Source organism: Panthera leo, chromosome A2 (genome assembly GCF_018350215.1).
Source record: "Panthera leo isolate Ple1 chromosome A2, P.leo_Ple1_pat1.1, whole genome shotgun sequence".
Lineage (NCBI taxonomy): Eukaryota > Metazoa > Chordata > Mammalia > Carnivora > Felidae > Panthera > Panthera leo.
In genome coordinates, this window is record NC_056680.1 from 17,635,734 (window position 1) to 17,647,786 (window position 12,053).

The 12,053-nt window shown below is 57.7% G+C and overlaps 1 protein-coding gene across 1 annotated transcript in view; it reads right to left on the minus strand.

The window, feature by feature from the left end:
- COL7A1 (collagen type VII alpha 1 chain) overlaps window positions 1-12,053 on the minus strand; it is a 31,131-nt gene that overhangs the window by 13,311 nt on the left and 5,767 nt on the right. The window contains exons 17-64 of the mRNA XM_042929249.1: window positions 11,828-11,971; window positions 11,394-11,519; window positions 11,148-11,294; window positions 10,840-10,962; window positions 10,396-10,542; window positions 10,016-10,150; window positions 9,784-9,930; window positions 9,566-9,702; window positions 9,142-9,268; window positions 8,911-9,057; window positions 8,651-8,823; window positions 8,515-8,550; window positions 8,404-8,430; window positions 8,267-8,311; window positions 8,131-8,193; window positions 7,622-7,693; window positions 7,491-7,526; window positions 7,322-7,357; window positions 7,085-7,156; window positions 6,896-6,973; window positions 6,626-6,652; window positions 6,490-6,543; window positions 6,286-6,348; window positions 6,141-6,200; window positions 6,001-6,036; window positions 5,759-5,803; window positions 5,644-5,679; window positions 5,244-5,288; window positions 5,125-5,160; window positions 4,965-4,997; window positions 4,570-4,602; window positions 4,338-4,391; window positions 4,201-4,260; window positions 4,073-4,108; window positions 3,885-3,965; window positions 3,747-3,782; window positions 3,505-3,549; window positions 3,279-3,350; window positions 3,018-3,062; window positions 2,744-2,770; window positions 2,517-2,546; window positions 2,318-2,398; window positions 2,206-2,241; window positions 2,094-2,129; window positions 1,925-2,005; window positions 1,634-1,669; window positions 914-976; window positions 657-701 (exon numbers count right to left, since the gene is read on the minus strand). Coding sequence (XP_042785183.1) covers window positions 657-701; window positions 914-976; window positions 1,634-1,669; window positions 1,925-2,005; window positions 2,094-2,129; window positions 2,206-2,241; window positions 2,318-2,398; window positions 2,517-2,546; window positions 2,744-2,770; window positions 3,018-3,062; window positions 3,279-3,350; window positions 3,505-3,549; window positions 3,747-3,782; window positions 3,885-3,965; window positions 4,073-4,108; window positions 4,201-4,260; window positions 4,338-4,391; window positions 4,570-4,602; window positions 4,965-4,997; window positions 5,125-5,160; window positions 5,244-5,288; window positions 5,644-5,679; window positions 5,759-5,803; window positions 6,001-6,036; window positions 6,141-6,200; window positions 6,286-6,348; window positions 6,490-6,543; window positions 6,626-6,652; window positions 6,896-6,973; window positions 7,085-7,156; window positions 7,322-7,357; window positions 7,491-7,526; window positions 7,622-7,693; window positions 8,131-8,193; window positions 8,267-8,311; window positions 8,404-8,430; window positions 8,515-8,550; window positions 8,651-8,823; window positions 8,911-9,057; window positions 9,142-9,268; window positions 9,566-9,702; window positions 9,784-9,930; window positions 10,016-10,150; window positions 10,396-10,542; window positions 10,840-10,962; window positions 11,148-11,294; window positions 11,394-11,519; window positions 11,828-11,971 — 3,350 coding nt within the window. The remainder of the gene's footprint in view (window positions 1-656; window positions 702-913; window positions 977-1,633; window positions 1,670-1,924; window positions 2,006-2,093; window positions 2,130-2,205; window positions 2,242-2,317; window positions 2,399-2,516; window positions 2,547-2,743; window positions 2,771-3,017; window positions 3,063-3,278; window positions 3,351-3,504; window positions 3,550-3,746; window positions 3,783-3,884; window positions 3,966-4,072; window positions 4,109-4,200; window positions 4,261-4,337; window positions 4,392-4,569; window positions 4,603-4,964; window positions 4,998-5,124; window positions 5,161-5,243; window positions 5,289-5,643; window positions 5,680-5,758; window positions 5,804-6,000; window positions 6,037-6,140; window positions 6,201-6,285; window positions 6,349-6,489; window positions 6,544-6,625; window positions 6,653-6,895; window positions 6,974-7,084; window positions 7,157-7,321; window positions 7,358-7,490; window positions 7,527-7,621; window positions 7,694-8,130; window positions 8,194-8,266; window positions 8,312-8,403; window positions 8,431-8,514; window positions 8,551-8,650; window positions 8,824-8,910; window positions 9,058-9,141; window positions 9,269-9,565; window positions 9,703-9,783; window positions 9,931-10,015; window positions 10,151-10,395; window positions 10,543-10,839; window positions 10,963-11,147; window positions 11,295-11,393; window positions 11,520-11,827; window positions 11,972-12,053) is intronic.

A 12,053-nucleotide genomic window follows, 5' to 3' on the forward strand; every position in this document is an offset into this window, starting at 1 on the left:
GTGGCACTTAGTAGGTGTCTGTTGGTCTGCACATTGTGACTCATATCTACATATGGGCATGTACATGTATACACAGGGCGGACATGTGTCTACATGTCTCTGGTGCCTTGAGAATTGTCTCTATGTCTCAATATCTGTGTACAAGTCAATATGTGTGGCCATATGTAGGTGAGTGACTGCGGATATGAATGCACGTGTCACATGCCAGAGCCTTGGATGTGTGTCTCATTATGTTTCAGCACAGGTCCACATGTGGCCCTGGTCCCATGTCTTAGCACATATCTGGTCTGGGTGGAAGTGTCTGTGTCAACAAGTCTCCAAGTATCCGTCAATGTGGCTTCATGCGAGTATGTCTGCCCCTCTCAATATGTGTCTGTGGCTCTTCACCTGATCCCGTGGCTGTGGGTTATTCTAGCAGGTGTCAGTCCATCTGGGCACAAATCAGCATGCCCACATAACTCACTGCGAGGCTGCCTGATGTGCACGTGACGTGGATTTCAGTATGTATCTGTATGTAGGTCTGGGCTAGGTACATGGGTGTTGACACACCTCAGCAAGTGTCTGTCTGTGTGTCCCATGTGCAGCTACATATCTGGTCTGGGTACACGTGCTGACATTTCTCAGTAGGTGTCCCTGTGTCTGCTCTAGAAACTCACATTTTTCCCATTCAGGCCAGGCTTGCCATCCTCTCCTGGCTTTCCCTGTGGGAACAGATCATTAAGTCAGGGATTGGGTGAGGGCAGTAACGGGGCAAAAGGGTACCATGAGGGGGGCTTGGCTGGCTCAGTTTGTAGAGCGTGAGGCTCTTGATCTCAGGATCATGAGTTCGAGCCCCACGTTGGGTGTAGAGATTATATACGTACATATGTAACTAAACTTTAAAAACATGGCTACCATGAAAACTCAGTCTCACCTGGGCTCCAGGGGGGCCAGACGGGCCAGGGGGTCCGTGTTCTCCTCGGAGGCCTGGAAGCCCCTGGAAAAAGTCTTTGCTAGGGTTGAAAGAGCCACTGAGAGCCCCTGGAGCACACCCATGGACTGGGGAGGACCCCATTAAGATCCTCCTTGAGTGTAGAGACCCCCAAAATTTGGCGGTCTCACTGAAATCCCCTGAGGCAGAGACTCCATTGGTTAGGGCCCCCCCCACCCCTACTAAAACTCCCAAGGGAATAACCTACAGGACTTGGGGGACCTAATAAGGCCCGCAAGGCGAGGTCAAGAAGGTCAGAAAGCTGGACCCTGCTAAAACCTGCCTGCCAGGGACTGAGACCCCTCCCAAGGACAGGGCTGGACCAATTGCTCCTATTCCCAGTGGTACTGTGAAATGATGACCCCGGGCAATTTATGCTGGACCTGAGCCACCCTCCGGCCTAAGATCTCCCCTCACTGGGGTGCCTAGGTGGCTCAGTCGGTTGAGCGTCCGACTTCGGCTCAGGTCATGATCTCGCAGTCCGTGAGTTCAAGCCTGGCATCGGGCCCTGTGCTGACAGCTTGGAGACTGAAGCCTGCTTCTGATTCTGTGTCTCCCTCTCTCTCTGCCCCTCCCTTTCTCATGCTCTGTCTCTCTCACTCTCAAAAATGAATAAATGTTAAAAAAAAAAAACAAAAAAAAAACAGATCTCCCCTCACTTACGTCTCTTCCTGGGTCTCCAGCTTTGCCTGCAGCACCCTGAGGAGAGACTCAAAGTCAGGGAGTCTGCAGTGATCACGGGGTCAGGAGCACCACCCACCAACAACACCACTAGTTCCTGTGAACTCAGGCCTGCAAGGCACTAACATCCCCCAGCCAGGAAGGTTCTAGGAGAAGACACAGATACCCCACCTAGCTCCCGAGTTCATCAAGACCAAGAAGACCCAGGTGAGGGTGGGGTCATATGAAGAGGAAAGGGAAAGGTGTGACCAGACCATGACCATCATGACTCACATGCAGCCCGGGGGGGCCAGGGGCTCCTGGTTTACCATCCAGCCCACTGCGGCCATCCAGGCCAGGTGAACCCCGGTCACCCTGAGGAAAATAGAGAAGTAAGAGGCCTCAAAAGATAAGATGGACCTAAGAGCCTGGCTTGGGGCTAAAAACCTCCATGCCCTCTCACCTTCTCTCCTGTTGGGCCTCGGACACCTGGGTCCCCCTGGAGGGAACAAGGTCAGATAAGAGGTGAGGGTAAGAGGAGGACTGAGGCTGCTGGGGCAAAGAGTATCACTCACCTGAGGGCCTGGGGGCCCCCGGAGTCCACTGATGCCCTGAGGATAGGGGAAGGAAGAAATCAGACCAGGCTTTCCCAGACCCACACCTCCTCATGGGACCAACCACACTCACCCTCTCCCCAGCAGCTCCAGGGGGGCCTGGGTCACCCTTGGGTCCTCGAGGACCCTCCTGTCCACGGTCCCCAGGCTCTCCCTGTGGCAGAGACAAGCTGGTTGAAGGAACGTCCCTAGGGCTGCAGGCATGCCCATCATGGAGGCACCAGGGGGCTTCCCTGTGCTCAGAGCTTCACTCCACCCACAGACCCTGATACCTTCTCTCCGGGTCCAAGTCCCATGTCTACCTGTCGGGTGGGGGGGGATAGTCAGTGAATGGTTCAACAAGGAGAATTGGGGCCAGTGAGGGGCTATGGGATCAATGGAGCTATCAGGAGGCCATGAGGGGAACAGGGGGCAGTGGAAGGGATGAAGGGATACCATGTGGTGCCAACAGGAGCAGGTGAGGGACAGGATAGAGGACCACACCCAGCTAAGCCCTTACCAGCCGTGCAGGGGGTCCCGGGAGACCCTGGGAAAGGAAATGATTATGATCAATAGGAGCCCCAAGATCACAGGGCATGGCTGTTCATCCCAGACTCAACTCTGCTCCCCGATTCCCTGAAGCACCCCAATGCCAACACCCAGAAGGCAGGTCAGGCCTGGAGACAGCCATCAATACTCCCCACCTTGACCTCCAGGCCCCTTATGTACACACTGACCAGACCAAGCACTGGAAACTCCCATCCCTCCAAGCCCAGAACACTGGCATTACTCACCGGCTCCCCACGGTCACCCTTGGGTCCAGATGGTCCAGGGCTGCCCTGTAGAAAGTCAGGGGTCACTCAAGATAGGCAGCAATTTCAGGAAGCTTTGGAAGCAAACTAAAGACTCATGGGGATCCTGGTGGCCTTTGGGGGTTGTGACGAAGGGGTCACAGGGGATTGTGAGCGTTTATCATTGCAGGGTTGGGATGGCAGGAGCAGGGGCTGGGAACTGGATGGCTGAAGTTGGGGTTAGGGGTCAGGGTTAGGACTCACATTTCGTCCATCCTCTCCAGGATCTCCTTGGTCTCCCTTCTCACCCACAGGTCCCCGAGCTCCAGGTGCCCCCTGAGAAGAGCAGCTGGTCTGAGACAGGCCCTCGTGGCATTCTGCAGGTTTCCCATGACCCCCCATACTGTTCAGGTTCCCCATCACCCCCAAAACCATGCCTGAATTTCCCATCACAATATGCACCCCCTTTACTTCTCCCTGCCAGCCTCACCCGAAGGCCACGTTCGCCAGCTTTTCCAGGCAAACCTGGGTCACCCTGGTGATGGAGAGAAAGCCACACTGAGCAGGTGGCTTGGGCTCAAACTGACTCAAGGAGCAGGGGCAGAGAAGGGTCTGGGCACCAGATTGACAGTAGGCAAGGGAATGGATTCGATGACCTGGGGGAGCCCCCAGTCCAGTGGGATCACAATGCAAGGGTACCGGGTCAGAAATCAGAGTGGGAAGGAGTCTTACCGGGGGACCTTCATCACCTTTCTCTCCAACTTCACCCTGAGAGACACGAGAATCAGTCCTGGTCCTAAGATACCCCGCGATGACAGCAACATTCTATTCTCCTACCCCCCAAGACTCCCCCAACTCCAGCTTTCTTACATCTCGTCCTCGGGGGCCGACGAGTCCTGGGGGGCCAGGCCGCCCAGGGTCTCCCTTCTCTCCAGGAGGTCCTGAGTCACCCTGTGGAGGAGGCAAAAGTGGGGTGATGCAGGATGCACATAGCAGCCAGTCCCTGAGGGGTGGTAACCCCAGAAACCTTGAGGTTACCCAAGGTCATAGGTACTCACCGGGGGTCCTGCTCTGCCTGTCAGGCCAATGGGACCCTGCAGGGTGTAGGGGGGAGTACAGGACTTAGTTGGGGCTCCCGGGTACTACCTCATCTCCTGCCACACTCCCCAGCCCCACATTTATTCACCCGGTCTCCAGGGTCTCCTTTGGGGCCAGGGTCTCCTTGAAGAACCAAGCCAGGTGGGCCCTGTGGTGAAAGGATCAGAAGTCAGGGAGCACAACCCTCACCTGCCCTACCCCCTTAGACACTGTCCCTTCACTCACCCGCTCCCCTTTGACTCCTGTAGCTCCTCTAGGCCCCGTGGGCCCCACATCTCCCTGGAAGTAACAAAGACCATCAACCATCAGCATCAGCCCCAGGTTCCATGACCCCACAATCCAGCAATCATGCCACAACCCTATGACTTCCAGGGGCCTCCAGGAAAGCCTAAAGGCAGACCCCATGACCTTGACCTCAACCCTGGATCAGCCTCCATTTCACTCTCGCCAGAATTACCTTCTCTCCTTTGGCCCCAGCACCATCAGGTCCCTGAAAACAAACAGGACAGACACACTTGGCCCTGCCTGGGGATCACAGTACTACGTGATTGACTGGGGATGAGGTAATATGGAACTAGAAGTCATAGAGCTCAGTCTCTGTCCAGAGGTCACAGAGTCACCGCTGGGAGCAGGGCAGGGGTTACACAGAGTTCATGACCTGTATGATGGTCACAGGGTCACAGGTTACAGCCAAGAGTCGGGAGATGCATTGTGGCATCAGGAGAGTCACAGAACTCTTAGCCTTCCCATGGTCCCAAGGTTATGGGGTTTCAGCCTAGAATACTGGTCTACAGGCAGGCTAGTGCTCAAGGAGCCACGCTGTGCTCAGAGCCCCATCCTCCCTTTGCTCACCACTGCAGGGTCCCCAGGGCGACCAGGCTCCCCCTGTGGAAAAAGGATGGGGGCAGGGATGAGTCAGAGACCCATCTAGGAACTCCAGGTCCTGGTGTCCCACCTGCCACAATCCCAAGTGCAGGGGGTGGGAGGGACTGACCCCCAGGCAATGACTCACCTTCTCTCCTCTGCGGCCGGTGGGTCCTGGCGGCCCCTGCATATGGAAAAGGTATGAAGCCAGAGCAGGAGGAACCCTTGAAAACCCCTCTCCCCATCCTACCATAGTCACAGACTCACTTCGGGCCCCTCAGCTCCCGGACGTCCAGCCACTCCAGGCAACCCCTGGGAAAGAAGAGCAGAAATGCTGATCCAGGGGGATGGGCAGGGAGATAGTAGCAAGCAAGGGCTAGAAATTGTGGGGATGCTGAAGAGAGGGCACAAAAGGTCAGGATTTAGGCAACAGGGGTCAAACTGAGGGGTGACAGAGTCCAGGTCAGTGGAAGTCAAGGTCAGTTCAGCAGGGTCAGGAAGTAAAAAGCAGGTCCCGGGGGTTAAGGGTTGGAGCCTGCATCAGCAAGAGTCATGTGAGGAGAGGTGGAGGGCCAGGGACAGGGGGCATCAAGGTTGAGAAGTCAGAACCAGGAAGGGGCACAGAGCACACGTCAGCTGGACACTGGCATCAGGCCAGAGGGCTCACCTGCGGTCCCACTGGGCCAGGGGGTCCACGTTCACCCTGATGGAACAGAATGGGTCAGAGCTGAGTCTGGCCACAGACCCTCTGGGGCCCTGAGAAACCCCTAGGCTGCACTTACCTTCTCTCCAATCTCACCCACAGCCCCTTTCAGTCCTCGGTCACCCTAAGGGGAGAGAGATAGGAGAGGCGCCTTGACTGTCAAACCCTAGAGAAGGCATCTCAAACTCTAGCTATCCTGCCTCCAAAACTACAACCTCTGACCTGCTGAGAGCCCTCATCTCCTGATCCTCCCCCAGCCCCCAGTCCTAGAATTGTCCCAGTGGTCACACCCCACACCTGACCTCCCAAAATAGCACTTACTTTGGGGCCAATGTCCCCAGGAGGTCCTCGTGGGCCCTAGAAGGGGTTTGGAGACTTGAGTTTGGGCATAAGCATAGGATAGAGGGTGGGAAGCTGAGGGAGCTGTGCCCATCCCTCAGAACCCTTGCCCCTACACTCACCCGCTCACCCGGGCTCCCAGGTTGTCCTGGGAGGCCTGGGGCTCCATCCTCACAGTCACCCTGAAGGAGAAACAGATGAGTAGAAGACCCTACCTCCCTCAGCCTCCGCCCCAGAATGGGCACACCAAGAGGTCAGGCCTCCCACCTTTTCTCCTTTCTCTCCAGAGGGGCCAACTGGGCCTTGGGGTCCAGGGCCTCCGGGAAGACCCTAGGAGAAAGTGAGTGAAAACATGAGCCCCAAACTATGAGGCCCAGCACCCACCTACTGCCCCAGAAGAGCCTCAGCCTCAGTATCCACACCCCTGAGATGGCCCCCAAGTTCCCCAGCAGAGCCTCAAGGCTCCCTCACCGGCAGCCCAGGCTCCCCTGGAACAGTGCCACCATCACCTGGTCCTGGGGGGCCCTGAGAGAGAACAGTAGGTCAGGAGCCAGCCAATGGGAATCAGACTCCAAGCCACCCCCAGGACACCTTGCCCCTCACTTACCCGCTCCCCACGATCGCCTTTGTCACCCTGGAAGACAGATCATGACTCCATGACCCTGGACCACACCTCCACTCCCAAATATACCAGGAGAAATGAAGGTCATGGGGACAAATCGGATTACAAAGGTCACGGAGGAACTGAGGAGTCATGGGGGGCTAAGGGGTCATATGGGGTCAGAGCAACCAGTAGGGGTTATATGGGTTCAAATGGGGTCACCAGGTCACTGGATCACATTGAGGTCATGAGACCATAAAGGGATCATGTTGTCACCTTCACAGTCGTTCCAGGAAGTCCTGGGGGACCACGGGGTCCTGGGTCCCCCAGTGGGCCACGGGATCCAGGGAGGCCCTAATGGAGGAGACAAAGTATAAAGTACATCCCCACTGACCCTTACTCCTACCCTGTCTCCTGCTGGTTCCCCACCACACACCTCTTGCCCCCACACATCCTAGAACTTACTGGAGGTCCAGGGTCCCCTTTCTGCCCAGGAAGCCCTGGGCCTTCGCCTCCAATGACTCGTCCGGGATCTCCCTGCAGGTCAGAAAGCAAAGGGCAGGATTCAGGGCATGGGAGCCTTGAGGCGGGAGAAGTTCCCAGAGGTACCCAGGTATTCCTTATCATGCCACAGGCCCCGCATAGCATCCAGCCTGTTCCTCCCTGGGACATCCTGGCTCCCTCCCTTCCCCCTTCACCTACCGGCTCCCCCTTTGGGCCTCGAGGTCCTCGCTCTCCCTGAGGACAAAATAGAGCAAAGGGTGATGCTTGGGCTCAAGCGCATCCACACTGCCCACCCCCAACGGGTCCCCACCCTCCAGAAAGAACTTTGGGAAGACACTGGGTGAGCAAAGAAGGGAAAGCAACTCACTGGATCTCCACGAGGGCCAGGCCACCCTGGGGAGCCCTGTAAATGGAAGAAGTCAGGGCAGTCAGACCACCTACTCACCCACTCAAGCAAAGAGTCCTACCAAATGACCTGCAAGGGCAAGGCTTGCTTACCTTGGAGCCAGGGGTTCCAGGAGTCCCAGGGCGGCCAGGGCTGCCTGGAGGCCCATCTGCCCCAGGAAAGCCCTAAGGAGTCAAAGAGGTCAGGGCAGGAAGGGACCCTCCCTCCGTGCCCTTGGTTTGCCGGAGGAGCCGAGACTATTCTTTATCTAGATTCCCACCCCACAGGCCCCTGAGTGTTGCTGGGGTGGAGCAGTGGGGCAGAGAAGCAGCCCTTCTGAGCTAAATAGGGACTCATCCCAGGTACCAGGGCAATGATGAGGTGGAGGGGCCTTCCCTGCCTCTGGGATTTAGAACTTACACCCAGGCTCTCGGGGGGAGTCTCAAAACCCCACTGGCTGCTCTACTATAGGCCCTGCCCAAGAGTCTCTGGTGTGGTTTAAATGTCCACTTAGACTTCTAACACCCTTGCGGTTCTAGCCCTGCTCTCTACTTCTGTCTTCTAAAAACCCTGAGAACACTTGGAGGAGTGTCTTCGGGGAACCCCAATGATTTCCACTCACCCTCTCACCCTTTGCAACGGTACTTCCAGGAGGCCCTGGGGGTCCAGGAGCACCAGCCCTGCCCTGAGAGGAGAGAGCAGGTAAGGAAGCAGTACTCTGGTCAGGGGGCAGAGGACAGGCGTGGGGAGGCACTCACCGGGAGGCCGGGGGGGCCAGGAGGCCCGGCTTGTCCTTTCAGGCCCTAGGAAGGGTGATCAGTGAGCCCTGTGCCACTAACTTCCCCCAGCCACACTGACCCCCAACCATTCTCTGCCCCCAAATAGGGTCACTCACCATCTCTCCACGTTCCCCTTTCTGACCCTGGGGAAAGATACATTACATGAGGGTCAGAGTGGCTAGCCCCGGGTGTGGCCCTCGCCCATCCTCTCAACCCTGGACACTTACCTTTGGACAATGCAATGTGCAAGGCTCTGGCTCTGGCTGTGGACATAAGGTCTTTTTGAGGCTAGGCAATTGTCCCAAGAGTCTCCAGCGCCCTCTCCCCCACCAGTCACCCCTCCCCCAGAAGCCCCTTGCAAACCTGAGTGGCCAAGGCTGTCTGACACAGGGATGTTGCCAAACCACTGACTGCCCGGTCCAAGCTTGGACCGTCATCCACAGCAAAGAAAGTTTGGACAGGGTCCATGCCTGGCACCAAGCGACGCAACTGTTCCGGGTCAGCTCCAGCCTGGCCCAGTATCATCACTCTGAGCCCTAAGGAGGGGTCCAGCAGCCTGCATGACAACCCTGCTGGAGCCAGCCCGACTCCCAGGCCCCATCCCCACCAGCCCTCCTCCTCACCAGCAGCCTGGGCCTCACGGATAGGGTTGAAGATGTCACCTCTCAAGGGCTCATCTACTAGCAAAACCATTACCCCTGGTACATGCTGGCGGCGCCCGGGAGCATCTGGTGCTAATAGGTGTCTGTGAGCAGTAACCACAGCTGTGCCTGGGAGAAAGAACATGTCAGAACCCAGGGCACCCAGCTCCCAACAGGTAGGCCCCAAGAGTCCATGTACAATGCAGTCCTTACCCAGGTTGTTCCCACTTGGGTCCATGTAAGGGATGCTGCGGATCTTCTGCAGGATGATGTTAGGATCATAGGAGCTATTCAGTGGGAACAGTGGGGAGGGCCGATGACTGTAGGACAGGAGGCCAACCTGGGGTGGGGGAACACAGAGCCTGGGGAAGATGGCAAAGCAAGGATGGCAGAGCCTATCGGGGCGGGGAGGGGGGGCGGGATATAGAGCTCAGGGAATGGGACTAAACCTGAACACTAGGGGGTCAGCAGTGATGGCAGTATAGGCAGCCAACCAGCAGATGAGGAGATCTGGAGCCTGGAAAGGGCTGGGAGACAGATTGGACCAGTGGTGGAGGAGGGAAATGGTAGCTGCTGTGAAGTGTGGGATGGGGAAGGGCTGGGATAGGAAGGGGTCTGTTTGTCTCCGGGGCCAAACCTGGATTGCCTGTGGCCCAAGAGGCCCAAGCGCAGACACCAGACGCTCCAGGGCTCGCTTTACGGCCTCTGCACGATGAGCATTGTCCTGAGTGGTGTGCAGCAGGAACACCACATCCATCTGGCCATGGGGACACACTGCAGGAAAGGGGCTGAGTTACTGAAGCAGCTGGCCCATCTAGCTACCCCCTTAAGCCCCTCCCACTGTGCCCACCTTACCTGGGTTCTGTGTGACAGAGGCCTCAGGACCCCGTATACCCTCCCGGATGGGTGTCAAGGAGAAGGTATAGGAGATGCCAGGTTCTAGCCCTGTCACCTGCTGGGAGTTCGAGATCCCTGGAAGTGTCTGTGAGGCCCCAGGGATGTCTGCAAAAGATAAAACCTGTTTAAACAGGAGGTCTTCCACAGAGCCCCAACTGCCAGCCCACCCCAATCCTGGCCTCCCCTTCACCTTGGCCAGGGCGTCTGAGTGGCTGCCAGGACAGAATATAGCTGGATACTCCAGACACTGGGGTCCAGGCCAGAGTCACTGAGTCAATTGAAGTGTCCACCACACGCAGTTCAGTGCTTGGCACCCGGGGTGACTCTGAAGAAGGAATCAAAAACCAGGGATCAGAGTCTATGTCCTGAGAACCCAGAAGAGAGAGATCATCTGAAGAGGTTCTGGGGCAGGATCATCTTAGCAAAGGAAGTGTCAAGGGAGATCATGCTGGGGTCAGGAGTGGTAAGGGGCTACAGGAGGAGTCACTCACGGCCACGGGGTGCAGGAAACCAGTGCGGGTTATCAGTGGGGGAAACATCACACCAGGGAAGAGTGGACTCTGGGCTCACCAGTGCGTGCAATCACTTCTGTGGGGGGCCCTTCTCCAGCTGACCCCAAAACGCTCAGCCACACTCGGTATGGGGTTGCTGATTCCAGCCCATCCAGTTCATAGCTGCTGATATCGGGCCCCAAGACCCGGGACTGTTCCTGGCCACCTGGGGCAGGCATGGAAGTGGGGACCCAAGGCATGTGGGAAGATGCTACAGACGGGCATTAATGATCTCGCCCACCTCACTGACTGACCCTGCTAACCAGATCCATCCTCCTAACCGATCTTCCTCATTCTCGCTCACCCTGTTCTCTTTACTGACCCCGCATGACTGATCCCAGCGCACAGCACATCCCCCCACTGACACTGACAGACGTGGCCCACTCACTGACCTACCTCTCCTACCCCGCCCCCAGCCCCGCCCCCATCGGTCCCTGACCCCCTACCGAGGGAAACCTCTCACCCTCGGGTCGCCAACGCAGACGGAAGCCGTGTGCCCCCGGCACCGGCTGCCAGCGCAGACTCAGCGAGTGCTCGCCTCGCCGCACTACGCGAAGGGTCTCCAGGGCTGGCGGAGCCTCAGGCGCTACAGGGAAAGCAAGGGACTCAGGGAGGCTCCGCCCCCCAACTGGCTCCTAAGCCAATCCCAACCGACCCCTTTTCCCATCCCAGGCTTCATCCTTCCTTCCCCCTTTAACCCGCAGAGCACAAACCCCGCCCCCAAACCGTGGAGGCCAATCCCAGACTCGCCCCAGCCCAAGCTCCGCCTACGCGTGGTGACGACAATGGAGACCGGTGCTCCCTCACGGTCCCCCACAAGAGCAGTCACTCGCACCGAGTAGCTGACTCCGCCTTCGAGGCCCCGTATTACGGCGGAGTCCGTGTTTCCTGGGAGCATCTGCTGTCTTGTGGGGCCACCTGGCCAGGCAAGCATGGGGCAACGGTCGGGGTGGGGGTGGTTTACCAGAGAGGGCAGTCCCAGCCAGGAAGGACAAGGGCAGGGTCAGGGAACCATACCCTCGCTTCGGCCCCAGGCCAGTCTGTAGGCTGTGGCTCCAGTGACCCCGACCCAGGTGACCCGCAGAACATCACTGGAGGCATTGAGGATCTGCAGCTTCGACACACTGCCCACGGGCGCAGGGTCTGAGGGCAAAGGCAGGGGAAGGGGTCAGGGGCCACTGGATGGCTGGCAGAGAAAGGGGTGGCAGTGCAAACATGGTCAACGCAGTAAGGTCTGAAGGTCAGTGTGAGGTTAGTATGGACCGGTCAGTGTAGGCAAACTCTGAGAGGGATGAGGCCAGTGCCCCAGAGTGGGCAGTGTGGGGCAGCCAGGAGGTCGCTGAGGGTGGACACTTAGTCAATGTGGCGAACTCACTGAGCAGTGATGGAGTGGTCAACTGGGGCGGGGTAGCCAATGAGATGTGATTTCCAGCTGGCCAGGGCCCACTCACCTGTCCTCACAACCACAGAGGCGGGTGTCCCATCCACACCGGCCACATGAGGCCACACATGCACCGTGTACTCCGTATCTGGCTCCAGCCCATCCAGCTCAGCCACTGTGGCCTCTCCAGAAACCAACTGGGATTTCTCTGGGCCTGGGAGTGAGGATGGACGCAGCTCCAGGGCTAGCTAGACTCTGCCCCCCAATGCCCCACCTGGACCTTTAATAAAACCCCC